This window comes from Grus americana, chromosome 3, assembly GCF_028858705.1.
Source record: "Grus americana isolate bGruAme1 chromosome 3, bGruAme1.mat, whole genome shotgun sequence".
In the NCBI taxonomy this organism is placed as follows: Eukaryota; Metazoa; Chordata; class Aves; order Gruiformes; family Gruidae; genus Grus; species Grus americana.
In genome coordinates, this window is record NC_072854.1 from 123,385,018 (window position 1) to 123,405,455 (window position 20,438).

The 20,438-nt window shown below is 36.7% G+C and overlaps 1 protein-coding gene across 1 annotated transcript in view; it reads left to right on the forward strand.

Annotated features, from left to right (window-relative positions):
- The first annotated feature begins 629 nt into the window (after positions 1-629).
- Positions 630-20,438, forward strand: part of FANCL (FA complementation group L) — a 29,854-nt gene continuing 10,045 nt past the window's right edge. The window contains exons 1-7 of the mRNA XM_054820744.1: positions 630-769; positions 4,476-4,534; positions 5,519-5,579; positions 5,992-6,048; positions 7,756-7,853; positions 14,409-14,505; positions 18,496-18,564. Of these exons, the coding sequence (XP_054676719.1) occupies positions 677-769; positions 4,476-4,534; positions 5,519-5,579; positions 5,992-6,048; positions 7,756-7,853; positions 14,409-14,505; positions 18,496-18,564 (534 nt within the window). The 5' untranslated portion in view covers positions 630-676. The remainder of the gene's footprint in view (positions 770-4,475; positions 4,535-5,518; positions 5,580-5,991; positions 6,049-7,755; positions 7,854-14,408; positions 14,506-18,495; positions 18,565-20,438) is intronic.

Genomic DNA, 20,438 nt, shown 5'->3' on the forward strand with positions numbered 1-20,438 from the left:
CTTAGTGATACGTGAAGTCTTCAGGCCTCCTTAAGTTTACATAATAAATCCCAAAGTTTTAAGTATCTTTCCTCAGGTTTTCCCAAACACAGTGACTGTCAGGTCCTAGTGGCAGCCCACTGAGAAAAGTGAGGAAAGTGAGGAAAGTTTTTATCTCAACACCTGTGTGAGAGGGCAGAAGAGCTTTTATCACCCTAAATGTGTTGCGGTGGGGAACAGTGTATGATTTCTAGAAAAGCAACACATGAATTGAGCCCCAAGTGACCCCTTGCCTTGCCTTGGGTGGCACTGCAATCTGCTTGGCACAGCTGGCTGCATATTAAAAGCCTTGCTCGACGGTCCAGCGCGCTTGTCTCCTCATGACGCGCTTAAAGTGTGAAGAAGCCGCGGGGCTGGTCCGCGGCTCGGCTCTGGCTCCCAGGAAGCCGTACTCCTCAGAGTTCTGGAACCTGCTTCTCGCCGCGGGAGTCTCCACAGGACTGCCCGCCTCAGGTAACGGCCGGCACGCGCCCTCCCCTCAGGTAACGATCGGCACGCGCCTACCCTAACGGCCGTGCCGCGCGCCCCTCCCTTACCCTCAGGCGCGTGCGCCGTCTGCCAGCGGGGGCGGTGCCTCACTCGGCGGCGCGTCGGATTCGAACGGCCGTGGCGGGCGGGAGGGAAGGAGTGACGCGGCATGGCGGGCTCGGGAGCCTTGCTCCGCCAGTGCCCGCTGCTGCTGCCTCAGAACCGGGAGAGGACTGCCTACGAGGGCTTCGTCACCGCGCAGGTACCGGGGCCCGTGCGCCGCTTGGCCGGCGGCTGTTACTCCGTGTCAGCCTCTCCGAGGCCTGCGCTCGCGGGCAGGTCCGTGACCCTGTCTGTGCGAGGAGGAAGCGTTTCCCGCCTCGCTGGGGCTGGCAGCTTCCCGGCCGAGCGCTGAGCCGCCGGGTTTGTGAAGCAGGAAAAGCCGAGGGGGCATAGCGGGGTCCCTCTGCTTGCGGTGCCGTCCTGTGCCCGGTTCCCTGCCGTGTGCCGTAAGGGTGCTGTGGAGAGGCGCCCCCGTCGCGATCCCGCGGGTTTGCACTGTTAGCGCACGCGGAATTGCTCTTTTTGGCGGTGCGATCTTTCTGATGGCTTGTGGGCTGGATTTGTTGTGCTGGCAAATGTTTTATTTTGGAGCCGATTCAATGTTCCTGACTTGGCCTAGGGTAAAGGTTGAAGCAAATGACTAATTGCGGGTGTTTTCCTTTCACTTATTGTATTTGTGAGGTTTCAGCTTAAGTAGCTGCATCGTCTTTTTGAGGAGCTGGTAAATTGCAGTGCAGGGAGAAGAACAGCGTGGACATGCTGGAATTAGTCCAGTGAAGAGCTACGACAGGTTGAGAGTGAATGTTCTTAAGCAACTTTGCCATCAGAGGCACTATGCAGTGACGCTACAGCCACAGCTCATTAAATACCACACATGTGCCTGCACACAGACCACAGAAACAGCTCTTAAGAGATGTATTTTCATTTAGAAGTAGCATGGGATTATCTTCCTATAAAAATAAGTAAAAGGCAAAAGACGTGGGCTATGTCATACTTGCATTTTCAAAAAATGTAGTTTTGCAGTCAAAATTCAGGAAGATTTTTCTTTTACATGACATTTGCAAATGTGTTTGTATTTGCATTACTCTAACAGCTGCAACTTTTGAAATGCTCTGTTAGAATGCATCCTGGAGTTAACATGAAGATTAAGACATGAGAGTGAGCATCTGTTCTCAGATGATTTCTTGATTAGGGCTAAGGCCATAATGTCACAAAGTCTGAGGTTATGTGTTTAATTTAAGCATACACTAAACATTAGCTTTGGAGGAGTTTGGAAGCAATTGATGGGCCAATGGGCTGTATTCAGCTCTGCAACACGTATCTTGGTTTTGCTCGTGAGAATCACAGAAACACTGAGGTTGGAAGGGACTTGTGGAGGTCCTCTAGCAGGGTCAGCTGGATCAGGTTCCTCAAGACCATGTCCAGTTGGGTTTTGAATATCTTCAAGCATGGAGACTGCACGGTCTCTTGGGCAGCCCGTTCCAGTGTTTGACCACCCTCGCTCTTTGAGGGTTTTTTTCATTGCATTTAGGTGAAACTTCCTGTATTTTAACTTGTACCCATTGCATCTCATCCTGTCAGTGTGTGTCACACAGAGTCTTGCTACACCTTTAGTCCTCCTCCATCAGGTATTTGTACATGCTGGCAAGATCCCCCCCCGAGCCTTCTTTTCTCCAGGCTAACCAGTTGTAGCTCCCTCAGTCTCTCCTCCTATGAGAGGTGCTTTTCCACAGCATTGCTCTCTAGCTGGTCAGCCACCAGCGTGTGCTGGCACATGAGGTGAATCCTTTCCTGGTGCAGGACTCTGCACTTTGCTTTCTTAAGTTCATGACGTTCCTGTCAGGCCATTTCCTTGGCCTGTTGAGGTCCCCCTGAATGGTAGCACAATGACACGGTCTATCAACCACTCCTCCCAGTTTTGTGTCCTCTGCCAGCTCACTGAGTGAGGGTGCATCCTGTCCCATCATCCAGGTCACTACTGAAGGGCAAGTAGCGTCGGCCCCTGGTGTGCACCATTAGTCAGGGACCTCCAGCTGGCCTTCATCCTGCTGATCACAACCCTTTGAGCCCAGCAGTTCTGCAAGTTTTCAGTCCACCTCCCTGTCAGCTTGTCTAGTTCATTCTTCAGTTTGTCTATGAGGATGTTATGGGAAACAGTATTAAAAGGCTTTCTGATGTTGAGATAAAGCATCCGCTGTATCGGTCATCTAATCACAGGAGGAAATCTGGTTTTGTTCTTAACTTCCTGCTGAAGAAATCTTACAATTTGTGGACATAATTCAAGGTATGCTGAGCTGGAACAGAGTCTGGAATAAAAGTTTTGAGATGAGTTAGCTGCCCTCTTCCTTTCAGGGAGAAGTTAAACTTACTTGCAACCCTTCTTTATTTCAGTTTTATTTTGATCATCCCATAAGAAAGTAGGAAGAGGATCACAAATAGGGACAATTACTGAAAATACAAGTAGGTGGTATTTAGGAACAGCCCCATATGGATTGCACTAGCAGGGAAAAAAATATATATTCATGTACTTGGGACTGTTTTTGTTTACAGTTTCTAAAACCTTGCTGAAATGTGTTATGGATCACTGCCCAAGTTCCTTTTTAGTGTAGTACTTTCATGATAAGAATCTGTTTTGACTTTTACTTGAGTTGAAGACAGACTTTCATGTACTTCAGCATGACTTGGATTAAATTATATTTCTTGGGTTTGTCCAGATTTGGATAATGTTTATTTTTCTTCTAAAATGTTATTTTGCTTTATGAAATGTCATACACTGAAGAGTTTTTACTAAATACTGTGAGTTAGAGGTCAAGAGTATTTCAACTTCAGAATTAAAATCAGCGTTATTTACACCTGTCACTGTTGTGGTTTTGCCCCAGCCAGCAGCTAAGCACCACACAGCTGCTGGCTCTCTCCCCAGCAGTGGGATGGGGGAGAGAATTGTAAGAGTGAAAGTGAGGAAACTTGTGGGTTGAGATAAAGACAATTTAATAGGTAAATCAAAAGCCATGCACGCAAGCAGAGAGAAACAAGGAGTTCATTCCCCACTTCCCATTGGCAGGCAGGTGTTCAGCCATCTCCAGGAAAGCAGGGCTCCATCAGGTGTAACAGTTACTTGGGAAGACAAACACTATCACTGCGAATGTCCCCCCTTCCTTTCTCTTCCCCCAGCCCCTTATATGCTGAGCATGATGTCATATGGTCTGGAATATCCCTTCGGTCAGCTGGGGTCAGCTGTCCTGGCTGTGTCCTCTCCCAACTCCTTGTGCACCCCCAGCCTACTTGCTGGCAGGGTGGGGTGAGGAGCAGAAAAAGCCTTGGCTCTCTGTGAGTAATAACAAAAATATCTCTATATTATCAACACCATGTTCAGCACAAATCCAAAACATAGCCTCATGCTAGCTACTGTGAAGAAAATTAACTCCATCCCAGCAAAAACCAGCACGTTCTCCAGCCCTTATTCCATACCATTTACATCTTGCTCAGGTCCCACATTATCCAATACATCCTCATTAACTACCACCCCCCTTCTCATCCTTTGATATAACATGCAGATATATATCATTCCCTTAGTCTATGGATCGCCCTTGTAAAATGTCCACACAATGTCTGCTGAGTTCATTTAGCCCATGAGTTTGGGCTCCATCTGTTATGGTGGTTGCTCAGGTGGCGTGCTGCATGGAGTTACTGGGCACCAAAACCCGCTCAGGTCCGGTCCAGCCAAAACCAGCACAGTCACTTATGCTGCTTTTCTCCCTAAATAAAGAAATCCTGAATAATATTCCAGAAAGTCAGATAAGACAAACTTTCTTTCTTAGTAGCTGATTTTATGGGGAATACTTCCCATAAGCGTCTAACTATTTTTCCTTGCTGACCTTCCTATTACCTAAAATTTTATTTTCAAGGGTAGAGACTTCCATATCAGGATACTGTTACCAATGGATTTTCAACTGAAAAATGCAAGGTAAGATAGTTTTATGAAAGCCATTTTATAAGTGTATGTAACAAAAGTTTATTTTGATAAAAGCCATGATGGATATGCATATGAATTAATTATTTTTTCCAATATCAGTGTTGGTAATTAATTCTTACTGGTTTCAATTTAACCTTGCAACAAAATTGTACAGCATCAGTGTTAATAAACGCTGACAATAAACATTGCCTATATCAAAATATTTTGTTATTAATTTTGAAACCTGTTGTAATTAATTAGTTTTATTTATATACAAGTTAATGTACTTGGGAAAAAATGTTCATTTAAATCAGATTATTTATATGTCACCATTTGGGAAACAGAAAATTCAGTGCAAATTTGTAAATTTAAGCAATTATGTACTTGATCGTTAGCGTAGCTTTTTTTTAACTTCATTTTCTCTTTCCTATTAATATGTATTAATTTGCATTACCCAGCTTTTCTTTAAAAGCTCTGTTCTTATTACTGCGAGTGTTTATCATAGTAATATGTGGGTGTGTGTGTATATTGTGTGTATGCACAGATACACAGATTAGTCTTTAACACTGTATCCCATACTTCTGCCTAGGCCAGCCTGCTCTGAACTGTGAACAGATGTGGTATTCAATAGCTTTATTACATTCTAGGTTGGATACTTAAAACTGCGTTATAGGTAACTTTGACATTTTCAGGATATCATTTTTAAATATTGGTATATTATATGAAGTCATATTAGCTTGCAAGAATTATGTTGTTTTCAGCAAAGAACAGGCTTTTGTAGATAAATACTTAATTTTTAATGGGTTCTGGGAGAGTGACATTTAAAAGTTTTAAATAACTTTGAATATGAAACTCAAAGAAATTTTGAAGCATTGTTTACTTCCTTTGGTGTTTTTTTGAAGAAAAACTTGTATGTTTTTGTGTAGCAGACTTTCTGATCTTTTCTAAAAATCACGTACTGTGAATTTAAAATTTATAAAAATACTGTTTGTCTAGAATAGAGTGTAGCTGGCACCTAAAGAAGATACTGCATGGATATCAGCATATTTTAAAGCAGGTATACAACTTTTAAAACAATTTCTGTTAAATGTATGCTTATAGTAATTCTGAAAAGCTTATGCTCACACACCTATTCTAAATGTAACCAAATAAGAAAGATTTCTGAGTGATTCTAAAGCTTCTGTTCTCATTGATGAAGACTTTAGTCTTCACCAATGTCTTCATAAATTCTTCACAAACTATATAAATGTGTAATGTGACATGTTGTGACGAAGGTGGTGGTTAATTTTCAGTAAAGTTCCCTGTACTCTAGGAGGTTCGTTCTGTAATTGAAGTATTTAAACATGTGGTATATGGTTGGGGGGGTATGTTAGTTGGTTTGACAATACTAGAAAAATAGACAGACTGAAATGGTTTACCACTGAAAGTTATGAGTTGAAGAAAATGATCTGATACTATGTTCCTTCCAGAGGTTGCACAGCTGTCCAGATCTTGTCAGTTTTATGGTGGAGCTGAAAACTGTTTTGGTAAGTGACAGAAAATATATATATGGGAGAAGGGATGTTCGTAAAGCTTTGGTTTTCACTTTCAGCTTTTTACTGTTTACTATTTGATAGATGGATTTATGTGGTTTATTTTAAGAAGAGGTGACTTTGCATGCTGCTCATGTACTATTTGTGTAAATATCCTTTAGGATTTTAAGTGACTGTACTCTTTGGAAATTGGAACATTACAGAAAAAATAAAATCCCAGCAAGAGATTTTAGTATAAAGCCGCCATCTTCACAATGATTTTCTTGGAATTCCTGGTATTGTCTAGATGGTAGAGAAGGCTTGCAATCATACAAAGGATTATACAGCCAGTGAATTGCTGAAGGTGCTTTCACCTGTGTGACAACCTGACCAATAAATGAAGAAAGCTTTCTCTGTAGTTCAGAGACTGCTGTTTATTCTTTTTTTAAAAGTTTTTTCTAATCTGGGATTGAAGAGTAGCAAAGTCTTTAGTCAACAACATGAAACTGACAATTTCTTGTCTGTTAGTAAAACATTCTATGAGCATTCTTGGCAAAGAATACTTGTGTACAACCTACTTAGAAACAAAACACAGGAAGTATTCTACAAAAGAATAACAAATATACCTGCCTGGTACTACACCACTGCTCTATGCCAGGAATGCTGTTCCTCAGTATTGGTTCAGTCCCTGCCAAAGTGGATTACATTGAACTGGGCAAAGGCACTTGGAATAGCACTGAATAAGAATGTCTCCATGTGGCTATTTTTGAATATTTCAGAATAGTTATTCCAATCTATTTGCCTGGATACACAAGCACTCAGAAAATGAGAATGCAATGAAGGTATAATTCATTCGGAATAGTAAAATAGCGATCCTCAGTGCAGATAGAAAAAACGGCAGAAGACACTGGGAGAACTGGGCGGAAACGATTCTTACACTGGTTTTATTATTAATTCTATTTATTATTTCTTTTCTTTAAATTAATTTTATTTCAAATTATTAATAATTTTATTATAAATGTCTTTATTTGGCTTATTTATTTGTCCTGTAAGCGTAATTTTAACTTAAGTACCATTTTAAAGAACAAGTTGCACGACATGAATATGGGACGTATGGTTTCATTTTGTTTTTCTCTCTAACCTGGCATTACCTTTTTGATACAAATTTCTTTTTGAGGCATTACGACACACTTGATGAGTGTCTGTACCAAAACTTATTCTCTGGGATTCTACGATATTAAAACTGAGAAACTGATTTTTTGATTTTTTTTTTGATTGCTATATAAAGTTGTATATAGCTACTTAAAAATAATATGGAGTATTTCATATATGTGTTGTCTTTTGTGGCTGTGGAGCCCAGGAGACAGCTGTGGGCTTAATAGAACCTTCTTTTGAAATGTTCTTTCAGTCAAGATGCTTGACTTCAAATTTATTAGCTGAAAAAGAGGCACATTTGATATTTGCATCTGAAGACTATGTTGTCAACATCTGTGGTGTTTTTTTTTTTAAATTGCAGATGTTTTCATTACCAGTATCTGAAGTAATTTACCAAACAGCTTCTTTGTCTGCTTTAGCTGGAGGCTATAACAAAACAAATGCAGTGTACAGTTAATTTTACATAAGCTTAATATTTTTGAATGACTTGCAAAAATCACATGACTAAATAGATGCAAAAATATTGAAATCTCTCTTAATGATGTTTTTAAATGTTCTTTTAAACAGGAAATTGCTTTAAAGAATACACAAGACCTGCATATACCACGGCCGCCAGAATACTACTCCTGTCTTGTCAGAGATCTAGAAATATTGGGTTGGAATAAGTATGCTTGTTTCAGTTCTTAACAGACATTATCTTTAGAATATCTGTTGTTTTATATTTGTGAGTTGAACATATCAATGTACTTGTCCTGTTAATTTATCCTCTTTAGAAACTGGTTTTGCTTTAAAAACTGCTGCTTTTTTAATTTAACAAACAAACAAACCTGTATCAACTGAAGGTATATTTTCAGTCTCAAATAATCGAGCTGAAAGTTGAGATGCTACTACTAAGAAATCAATTCTTCTTTGACCTATAAACTATTGCCATAGTAAATGTATTTAATACAACTTTTATAGTTCTCCTTTTTCTTCCTTCTTTTCCCTACTTTGTACAGCCTTTTTTGACTATTCCCATGCTATGGTTGATCATCATTTACCTTTATGTTCTCACAAAAACAGTTCATACATTGGTGGGGTTTTTTTAGAACTAGAATAATTACTCTTAAAGAACAGTTCTGTCTTGCTCTCCATAGCACGAGGATCTCCTTAGACAAAGGAATAACATAGTTAATCCAAAAAAAGGTAAATATACCAAAAAAAAAAAAAGGTGCGTGGAAGGGAGAATTTGGAAAGCTGTAAATCCAGAATTTCAAAACAGCCAGCTCTTTACAACACCCACAGAGAGAAACTTAAATATTTTTTGCTGTCCAGATAGGCTCAGAGATGAGGTCTATTGAAAAGCATTCCTTAGTCTCCAAAAACTGTGCAAGCAGACCATGTTTCGGGGAGCAGGGGGGCATTTCCAAGTGGGAAAAGTTTTCGTTACTGCACAAAGAGTATAAACTGTGTCACCTGAGGATGGAAGCTCAGTGCACCCAAGAACATGGTTTCATGTATATATTTGAGGTCATCTTCTGAGGGAAGAGCTAGAAGTGAATGTTTTCACTCCAACTAAAATGGTTGGTTTAACACTATGGGAAAGAAAGGATATTTGCAAAGGATATTTGACTTTGTTGAGGAATGAAATGTACACATAGCTGCCTCTGGGTGCCTTCTCATTAGGATCTTGAATGAGTTCAAACAGATAATATTATTCACAGTACCATATACTCTCAGATGAGGTCATAGAACAAATTTAATTTTATCCTCCTACAGAGGAAAACAAGATTGTTCTCCTCATATAGAAACCTGAAGGAGCACGCAGTTGTGATCAAGTACTCAAGGTCCATGTGGAAATTTTTCAGAAGTCTGCAAAGCTTCCTGTTTTGCTGACTTTTACTTGAAAGGCTTTAACTGCCATCACATGTGCCACGATTGGCAAGTTCTCTGATACTGAGTCTTTTACTCCTGCAGCAGAGAGCCTGAAATGGAATATATTGGAAGGCTGTCTTTAATAATATGCAATTAATGTTGCAGTGCATTCTTTCAAGGGGTTAAGATGAAAGATTGTGTAGGATGCTGAAGAGTTTTGAAGGAGAAGCTACTTCTTACTTTCAGTAAAATGAAAGTTTAAAAAAAAGTCTACATTTGCGGTTTTCAACAAGACAAATCTACATTTACCTTAGTCTTGGATGGTAAGTTAACTTTAACAAAGTGTTTATTTTGCTAAATGTAATAAAGAAGCCTTTGGTTTAAGAACAGTTTTGAGTTTTCTCACCTGACTTGCATATTAATAAATAACATGTGATTAATGCTAAGTAGACATTTGCTTTGAAAGCCCACTTTTCTTTAAAGATTTAAAACATCCTTGTTAAAACAGCTGAAGTTTTTTTTCAGTTATTACCTTTATTAAGTATGTAGTTGTGCCAGCTGATGACATACTCCATTCAAATTTCTCAGACTCAGGTCTGAAAATATTAGTTAAAATTTCCTAAACACATCAGAAATAAATTTTTAATCATGCTTGGTCTTCCCCGCCCCCCCCCCAAAAAAAAAAAAAACCCCACAACCCCAACAAAAAAACCCAAACAAAATCTTAAAAGCCCGTGCCAGCAAAACAGACACTGACATGCAATGAATATATTTTAAAGATATAAATATATGAAATATACTATATTTATAATTGGATATATATAGTATATAGCTAAATATACTAAAAAGACACTATATAGTATATAGCTAAATATACTAAAAAGACACTTTCAAAATACAATTTAGTAGCTTATTTCAAAACTGGTATTTCTTCTGACTTGCTGTACATACAAAATATCCAGTGGTTTATTATTAAAAAGCACATCATTGTTTATCAGAGAACGTGCTTCTAGGACAGAATTTCACCTGGTTTCTAGGCAAAGGTTTTCTTCATGTAGACACACAACTTTGCTGTTCTTTTGTCCAGTGTATTAATGTAATTCAGTAAACATATGCCTCTTGATTGACTTATGTTACAGGTAGGGTCTCTGGGGGTTTTTGGTTGGTGAAGTCAATCATTAATCAAAGGGCTAAGCTGTACATAGGGGATCTGATTTACTATGAGTTGGAAAGAAAATAACCTAGAGAGGCGATTTGAAGTACATTAGTAAGTTACACCTTAATTTTAGTGTGCTTTTAATAATATGATGAAGTACTAAGAAGGCCTCTTAACCTAGACTGATTTTGAGTTGCTGATGATGCGTATTTGCATGTTAGTAAAAAAACACCCTGGTATGGTCTTTCAGCACAAAACTAAGCCTGCATTTAGTACTGGCAGTAAGGATCAATCACTGCTCGCACCTTGAGAAGCCTCCAGCTTTATTTATCAGGATTTTTCTTAGAAAAGAATTGGCTTGTTGAGGACCCTAGATTTAGTTTTTTCTAGTGAGTTTTGGGTCATGCTGGAAGCTGACTGCATCCAAATCCAACTGAAAAACTGAAGGATATTTTGTTTGAAAGAGAATAAAAGCAATAGGCCATGGTTCCTTAACCTCTGAAGTGGGTTAAGAAGCTCTCAGGTGTGGCACAAATTCATTGTGTTCTAATGGCTTTCATCTAAGGAGTATGTGAAGTTTCTCAGAAACAAATTGAGGACATTATCTGCAATGATCTTACACCTCTTTCCTCCTAAACCACTGAAAGTATAAACAGTAATGAAGAGTGCAAATGGGCTTGCTGCTGTGATTAGTTATAATCACTTTCTCTGTGATACAGAAAACTTGATTCTTTGACCCAATTTAGGTGTGGGGGAGGGTGAATATGCTTTCATATTCAAATACTTGTACACAAAAGTCACAGTTCAACAAGTTATAAAATTGTACCCAATTTCCAGTGCTAAGTGCTGAAGGAGGATACTTCATTTTAAGAACATGGAAAAAATGCCAGCAACAAACCTAATCAGCTGAGGTGGGAGAGAGTACACATGTAGTAGCATTAAGCTATAGGAAAGGCTCTTCTAATACTATCTCATAATCTTGCTAGTTGATTCAATGACAATGTCTTGGGAAGATAAATTATCGACTATAAAACATTCGTAGGACTCTTATAACCCTCATGTGGATTCATAAAGGTTGCCAGTGTCTCTTAAGTTCATGGTGTGAGTCATGATCCCAATAGTCTAAAGGCTCAATGCATTTCTGCTTGATATTTGCCAAGTTTTTTCATAGAAAGTATCTTCTCTTGCCTTCTCCATTTCCATGGGAATCATGCCTTGTCATGTGCTCTCAATGAAATATCGTGTGTATGTTATGCTGAATTACAGTACTTCAGGGATTTCAGTGAGGCTTTGCATCTTTATGGTCATTCCATTTTTTTCTATATGATAAAGTGATGGAGCCTACAGAGGAATAAAGGTTTGAATAACTGCAATATCACCTATGTAAACAATTCCTCATTTGATTATATAATCATATGAAGAAGTTCATACAAATTTTACAGTGCTGAGCAACTTTCTCCAGTCCTACAGAACTGGCCCTTTCATCTCTTTTTATCCAAAGCTTGGTAGACTGATGTTAGAGAACAGGTAGCCACAAAGCTACTGAGTTCCTTTTTTCTATCCTAAATGGAAAATTGAATCCTCCTTCATTCCCCAGAGGCAGTTTATTGTTTTTACATTCTGTTGAGAAGAAGGAAGGCTAGCTATGAATTTTCATTCTGGGCATTCTTCAAGCCTGTATGCTGCTTGTCTGAGTAGTTTTTAATTCCTTGGTGTTCCTGTTTGTGAAAAAGTTTGACAGGGAAGAGAACAGTTTACTAGAAAACCTCTAAATGCATGGTTTATAATGAATAATACTTAACAGGTGTTGTCTTATTTAGCTTGAATAGTTGTCTTCTACTAGCGACTAGTTGTTGAAGTCAAAATGAAATAAAAGTCTTAAAAATTTCCAGATTGGTCTGGATTGTAGTGGTGTTTCATAGCAATAATGATCTACTTTTTTTTGTTGGTTGTTTTGTTGTTTGTTTTCTGTTACCTCCAAGCTCAGTGGAAATCACATTTTTAACTGGTTGTAAAAGATAGTTTAAATATGAATTCTAAAACTAAAAATGTTAAAAATTGAATAATGGACAGAACTTGAAAATAACTTTAGAATGTATTGCTCTACATAATTAAACTGGTAGCCATTATTAGTGCTCTTAGCACCTTTTCCAAATGCTTACATATTTTTTCTAAACTCTAATTTACTTTGTCAGTAAAACTGAAGTGAAGGTTCTTTACAAATATGATTGAACACAATGATATTGTCACTATATTTTTAATATAATGTGCATATATTTATATTTTAAATATATAAATAGACATATTTTAGAGTCTGTCAGGTTGTTAAACTAATTGTAAAAGTACCAAACCCTTAAGCATTTAAGAAATAAATTTTAAGATATCTATGTCCATTGCCTGTTGCTATTTAAGAAATAAAAAGATTTTTTTTAATCTTGTTCCCTCCCACCCAATATAGAGTGAGGAACTGCAAAAATGTTTGATTTTAAACTAAAATTCTGGCACCTCAAGAGTGAAATGGTCCAAACAAGATGACAGTCAGAACAGAGAATTTTAAATCCTAAACACCTTGACAGCATCCCTTTAATTTTTCCATTCTCTTTTGCTATCTAACCTCACAGTGCATTCATGCAAGCACCAGTTGTGCTTTGTTTTGGACACTGCTATATATTTTATTGCAGTAACCATTCTGTGCCTTAGCTGCTGGTTTAGCATTTCCCCACCCCAGGCAACCGTAGATGGAGGGGTGGGATTATAGGTACTTTCTTATCTTTATAAAACTCTGTGATATAATTTTGAGGTAAAGTTGGAACAAAGCAGGAGTAATGATTTTTTTTTTCCAGTTAGAGGAAAAATGCTCTAGTTCTTTCTAAATAATCAAGTTTAATTGACTACAGTTGAATTACACTTTTATCGAGACTTGTATTTCTTTCAACTGTTGTAGAGAAAAGGAGTGTCAGAATACTCCCAGGAATCTGTAGTTAATATTGCATTAAAGTTAATCAGCATTAAACATGAAATAACATATCTCTTCCCCTCCTTACTACCACCGCTGCTTTTTCCATCTGTATTTTTCAGTTCCCTCATTGAGGCTATGTCATTTATGTAGATAATTTTTTCTTCTTTTCACTTCCCTCTGAGGAATGTGCGCACCCTTTGGTGTATGCCTACTTTTTCTTGTACAGGCTTCTGCAACAATTGCCCGATTCACTTGAAAGAGAACCATTTTTCCCAGCATGTTGACTCGAATGACTGGCTAGTACGTAATGGCTTAAAAAAAAAAAAAATTACTTAGGTCAGCAAGCAGATGCTTTCTTTGAACTCTGATAGGCCTTTCCATCAGTCTAGATGATAAGTTGTACAATAATCTTGGACTGCTTTTTATCTTTACATAAGAATGACATAGTAAAAATGCCAAAACATCCATGTGCCCAGTTCATTGTTAAATATATGGAGAAGTTTGAACCTTTTTGGCAGTTGTTGAAGCTAGTCAGCAGAACGTACTTCTAGAGAACAATGTATTTTGCAATTGTATTCATCTTCATTGTTGTAGGAAGCACAAATCGGTGACATCTTAAGCAAAGAGGCAGTGATTATGTCAGAAGTTTTAAAACTTACCTACATTTAGTATGTACTTGCTACTTGCTTGAGTGCATGTATACTGTGTAAAACTGTCATGAAATGAAGGCAAATCATCATAAATAACTCATTCGGTACCTGTTTGGGTACTGTTTTCTGCAGAAAATCAATTTCAGAATATGAACCAATATCCACTGAATTTTCCACAATAATAGTATTGATAATAAAAGAGAACTTCATTGAAGAGAAAAGCAAATCAGGAGCATAAAAGTCTCATACAGTAAGGAACTGCAGAAATGGATCAAAGATTTGACAGGAAGTTTAATGTGTACATAAGTAGAGGCTGACAGGAACATGCTGTGTGTGTCAAAGGTTCCAGTGATGGAAAACTGAAACACAGTGCTCACTGACCACAGCATGAGCCTTGACACACATTGTAAATAACCCAAAGATATATGACTGCATTAAGCAGTAGACTGGTGTATTAACAGCAGTAAATCTAGAACAGCAGAAATGGTTGGCATATAGGACTTCCTCTGATTAATATTTGTAACAGACTAATAAGAGTATTGCAGACATTTCAAACTGTACTTCTTAACGGCGCTGTTAAGAGTGTTCTTTTTTCTTTCAGAGTCGTGTATGTGGATACTGGCCTTACCACAGTCAAGCTAAAAGCTGAAGACTCTTGTGGTAGACAGCATCTCGTCACTCTGAAGTTAAATGCAAAGGTGAATTTATGTGGGAGAAAATGTTTTAAGGCTTCCTCGAAATAAATGGATTTTTCTTAATTCATGAGGATTTTAGAGAGTTGGTTTGTTTGTTAGTATGTCTGTTCTGCAAGATAATGGTGGGGTTTTTTTTGAGAAATTTTTTCATAAAGAGTTTTCAGACTTTCAAATATATTTAAAATTAATATTGCCTTGTGGTTATCTGTAAGAATCTTTTCATATGAAACTGTGCATCACATGAAAAACACTTTATGATATTGCAATTATTTTACTGGATTACAGACAAAGCCATCTGGGAGACTTTCATTCATTATCACTCCATCCAGAGACTATGCATATAACAAGAATTAGAGGATGCTGGGTTGCTTCTTTAGCACGTCTTACTGTTAAAGCTGTAGATATAAAGATGTATGAAAAACTGACTACAGAAGTGAGTTCCTTATTTTAAAAAAAATATTTTTTTTGGTCTAAATAATGGGCTGATTTTGACAGTGCTTGCAAAGCAAATCCAAGGCGTGTGCGGAAGCAGAAAAATTTTAATTCTTCCTGGTACTTAGAACTGAACTCATGCACAGAGTAATGAATGCATAATTAATTTGCTACTCAGTCCGTTATTAAATACATTGATGGAAAAAATGTATCCAGGAAGTACAATTATGGTCTATTTAACGTGCGAGGAGACTAACCAGACTGTGTTATCACTGTTTATAAGGGAGCTGCTATCCCATACTTGGTATGACACTAGAAATTAAGTGCAGCCTGTTGCCCCTAAGTTTCTTATTGATTTTGTGGCAGCTGAAGCGAAGTATTTTAACTATTTGGAAATATAAAAGTGCAGGGGAAAAAAAAATACGGTGCAATACCCATTTTTACCAAGCAGCTGCCATGGTCAAACACTATTACACTTATGCATTGGCTGGTTCTGTTTAGCCTTAACTTACTGCTCTGCTGTAAGGGGAATCGAGATTACCATTTTTTGTTCTTCTAAAAACTTGTATATTTTCTTTATAGTAATAAAATATCTGAAGTTGAGACTCTTGTTAGCGGAAGAAAGCACGGTTTAACTAAGGATATAGTGTAATAGACTAGATTATCCAACCTATCTGTTGTAACAAGTAATCATCAGTTTTTATTTTTGTTTTCCAAGTGATTGTTGTGATGATCAATTGCTTGTCCTTTTTAAACCATGTCTGGCATTTAAACTTGCCGCAAGACTTTTCCTTAATGCATTGTCAAATGCTTCCACCTGTTATCCTTGTCTTAATGTGCTTTGTGTTAGGAACTGTCCTTTCAAAAGACTTCCTCTCTATAAACTGCATTTGTCAAGTGTCTAGGAAACTTGGAGTGATCAGTTTAAACCTGGAAGAATTGAGAATGGTCATATCATAGTTAGGGATGTTGGCCAAATCACATGCTACACAATTTTGACTTTTGTAAACTATTAGGCTTAAACTTCATAAGAGAATATATTGTTTAATATTCAGATTACATTTTGTGAAATAGTTTTCCGATTTATTTGGCTGAAAACGCCTGGTCCAGAAATCTTTATCCATTTACAATTTAAATAAATGGCCAGAGGAGTTTTCTGAAAATAAAGCATGTATCTTTGCAAGTATAAAACCAAATACATTGAGTTTTATTTATCAGATTTCATTTTGTATTGCGTGAGAAGTGGGTTGGGTGCTTGCCATTTCGGATCCCAAGAATTCAAATAGGCCACTGCAAGAATTTGCATGCCATGTAGTAATCAAGATGCTTTGGTAATTATCTGAATGATTTGGCAAGGGTTATGAAAATACTTCTTCTAGATGAAGTTAGCTGCATGCTCAAAAATAGAATATAAATATTTTATTTAATAGCAGCTTAAATTGTTCTAAAGAATAATAATAGGATGATTTCTGACATATGCATTTGAATATAACCGTAATAACATATGATGTCATTGATATGCTCTGGGATAGTATTTTAAAATACTGTCTCCTGGGGAATCACTCACCTTAGTTTATTTAAGATTTAACTCTGCATGGTCTAAAACCTTTATGTACATATGTACAGAATCATTGTTGCATAGTTCTTGGCAATTATTTGGTGCACGGTACAATATTGTGCTCTTAAAGAAAATTTGACTTAAAATGGAGGGAAAAGTGCTGTAGGTTGTTTTTTGGGTGTTTTTGGTTTTGGGGTTTTTTTTAAGCAATGTAAAGTTAGTAGAATCTGTTTGCAAGCAGTTGTTCAAAGGCACCCTACAAAAGACAGCATAAAATGAATTTACTTACCAAGAAAGCAAACCCATAATTGCCTAGTGCTGCTGGGATTTAAACGAAGTAGTCCTAAACCAATCCTACGGAAAAATTGTTCTGACTTAACGTTTGTTCTAGGCATCCTTTTATACATTTAAAAACAAGTTTATTTCTATGCAAACTTTGAAGTATTTCATGAAAAATAATACCTACAATACAGAACCACTAACACTACAATGCCTACAATACAACAACAGTAGCACTACAATAAAAGAAACTGTAACAGCCTTTGTGGATATACATTTCTAAGTTGTAACTGCCTCCTGTCCAAATTAGTTGTTTCGCTTCTCTTGCTGTGTCACTGTTGTTTAACTCGTCTGACACCAGTTTGATAAAATGGTAAAGCATAAGTTATACAAGTTGTAGGAGCTGTCTTCAGAAAGTGGATACCTAACAGAAACCACAAATGAAGGCACATTAAAAAGCAAGTTTAAACAAATTTCTGTGAAATCCATAAATCCACTAGATTATTATTAAAATCAAAGCAATGAAGAATGGATGCTTTAGGGGAGCTATGCCTCTCTTTTGCTCTTTGCCATTGAAAACTATTTGAAGTTGATTACCGTAGAATTACATTTTACATAGAATAAAGACATGTTTTAAAAATTCTGATAAATTGATTGCCAGATGTCTGGTAAGGACATTGTCTATGTCTAGAGATTTACTCTGGATGGAGAATGGTTATGGGAAGCAGCACCTCTTTGTCTTAACTCTCTAATTCTGTGAGGAAGTTGGGACTTTTTTTCTGTGTCTCCCCAAATAAGATTCCCTATAACATTTTCTTGTGTTGGCAGTTGATGCAATACTAATACAGTTTCTCTAAAACTGCTGTGTACGGCATTGGTAGATTTTGAAAGGTTGCACAGGACTAAAAGGCAGCAACTTCTCGTGAATAAAATTTTGGATAGGTGCTCTTAGAAAGGACACAGTTTATTTGTAATTAGATGTTTCTTTCCTTTGCTACTTTATTTTTCAGAAAAAAACCAGGTTTTTTCCACAGATTTAATATTGGATGCTAAACAGCAATAGATTTACTAGTGTAATGAATAGTCAGTGGTTATTTTTGGAGTTCTCAAATTTCTATAGCTTCAGTTTTCTTAATACAGCAATTTTTTCTTTTCCTCAGTGATATCTTTTAATTTGGGGCAGGGACTTGTTTTAATTTTGGGTATATGTTCATTCATCTCTTTCTAAATAGTTATGTACTTACTCTGATTACTTTCAGTTTCAAAACAAAAAATGTTACGAATCAGAGCAAATATTCTAGTTTAAATGAAAATTAGTTCTTGACTCATTAAATGATTGGTTATTGTTTTTTGTTTTTTTTTTTACATTTTCTATCCAGGTAATTAAAGAGAATTTTTTAAAAATATTTCGTCTTTTTTGTCTTAAGTTCTTTTTTAATGTGTAATGTGGACACAGAACAGAGGAAACTCTGATTCTCCCACCATTATTAAAAACTGATATAGAAAAACTGTTTACATGTAGATTTCTTCTTTAAATGATCATTAACATTCATAACTATTTCTGAAAATGCATTACATACTGTTTCCTGTAAGAGCCAAGTTCTCAAGATGCTTGAAGTGCTCATATTCCGTTATCAAATTTGGCAGCTGAGTATCAGGCTGACTTTAAATCACTTTAAAAAAACCAAAACAAACCACAACTGTGTTTTCTTTCCCTCCCTCAGTATCCAACAGAACCACCGGATTGCCTTGTGGATTTTCCTGTTCAGTTTGCTATTTCTTGGATGCCACAGGTAAACTGCTGTACTATGCATCTTTTTTTAATAACCAAGATATATATGCAGTATGTAGGTGGTAATGAGGGGTTGGACTTTATTTTTTTACTCCAGCTTTTTTCCTTGTGTGCATTTTTCTTTTATACATGCTTATGTAAATGTAATAATACTGAACGCCATATTCCTCATGGCAGCGTTTTAAATGTTTTCCTTGCCATATAGATATACCTTGCATGTTGTATGCTTTGCATTCATACTGGCTGGTTTTTTCTTAAGCTGTTCATACGACTGAAATAGCTTTAGGAATGATATTGGGAAAATATACGCTCGGGAAATGATTGTCTTACAGAAAAGAAGCACCCTCTAAAGTTGAGAGACATAAAAAACAAAGGTGGTCCCCCAGTTTGTTATCCTATATAGTTTTCATAACATAATAAAACTTTTTCAGTTGCAATCAAAAGAACAGGAAAGTACTTAATAGAATTCTGATTTCACAGTTTAACTGATATTGTTAATATAAAGAATCAAGAGCCATTGTCTTTTTTTAGTCTCTCTTGCATTATTTCATGTATCTTTTTTCCTTAATAGAGCATGTGTACTTGATTAAATGGATTTAAATGTGACCACTTAGATGTAAGTTAATTTGAATTATCTCTAGAAAATAGTTGATGTTTAATTTCATTTAATTCAGGAAAATAGATTTAACATAAATGATGGCATTTCATAATCCTAATTCTCACGAGGATTTCTACCCATCAATAAAGCCTGTCTTTATGGTGCTAAAATTACATAGGGAACATGGCTGAAAGGTTGCATCAGAATGATTTTAAGACGGGCATATAATTTTGAGTGCAAAGCTCAAGGTTTTGTGTGTTAACTTAGATCCTCCAATATGAGAGCTTGAGGAAATAACTGCAAGAATGGACCATTGCAAATGAAAAATATATTCAGTTTCACGTGTAATTCTAGATTTTGATTCTCTGGTACAGTTTGGAACAATTTAAACAGATACTGGTTTTTTTCTTAAATTATACTGGATTCCATATACTACAGGCAGAATTTCAAGTCGTGTTTCTAACCTCAAACTTTATACATACTTTTAATAGTATTTTATTAATTTTACAGCCTTGCAATATATGTTGCCTCAAATTAACAACATTTCAAATATCCTTGACAGTCATTGCTTCTCTGTATTTACTATTAGTAATTTTAAAGCTAGTAGCTGGACTTATGTTTTAATAAAATGTTATTGAAAAAACATGATATGAAGCAGCCTTCTTTGACAAGTTAAAGATGGGAGGGAATATATTAATATTGACACTATAAGTAAGTACAAAGTTAATGTTAAAAAAATTACATTCTAACTCTTGAGATCTTAAAATCTTTTTACAGTTAGAATTACCTATGGACTATTCGAAAACATGAACGCGTTTGTATGTAACTGAAGACCATGTTTTGAAATCACGGGATACTAATTCTAGCTGTAGATAGCCTACTGTAATACTGAACCAAATAACAGCAACCTGTGCATTATGCTGATAGAAATGCTTTTGTTGTACAGTCTTTTTTGAAAATTGACCTTATATGTGTGGGTGACATGAACCTAATGCTTCTGGAAAAAAATGTGCCTAGTAATTGTGTAAATTGTGTTTATTTTCAAAACACGTGGAAATTATTGCAGCGAGCAGTCCTTGTGCCATGGTAAAATAAGGGTTAAGGTTAGATAATGCTGAAACACCACTGGCAGCAGAATTTAGCAGGTCCTCAAGTAGTTGAAAACTGTGGTTCCTAAAAGGGAAAAAGAGCATGCTATACCTATTTTCTCATAAAATAACATGAAGTTTTGAAACTGATAGGTCTTAAATTTTAATATTTGTTGGTCATCTTTAATG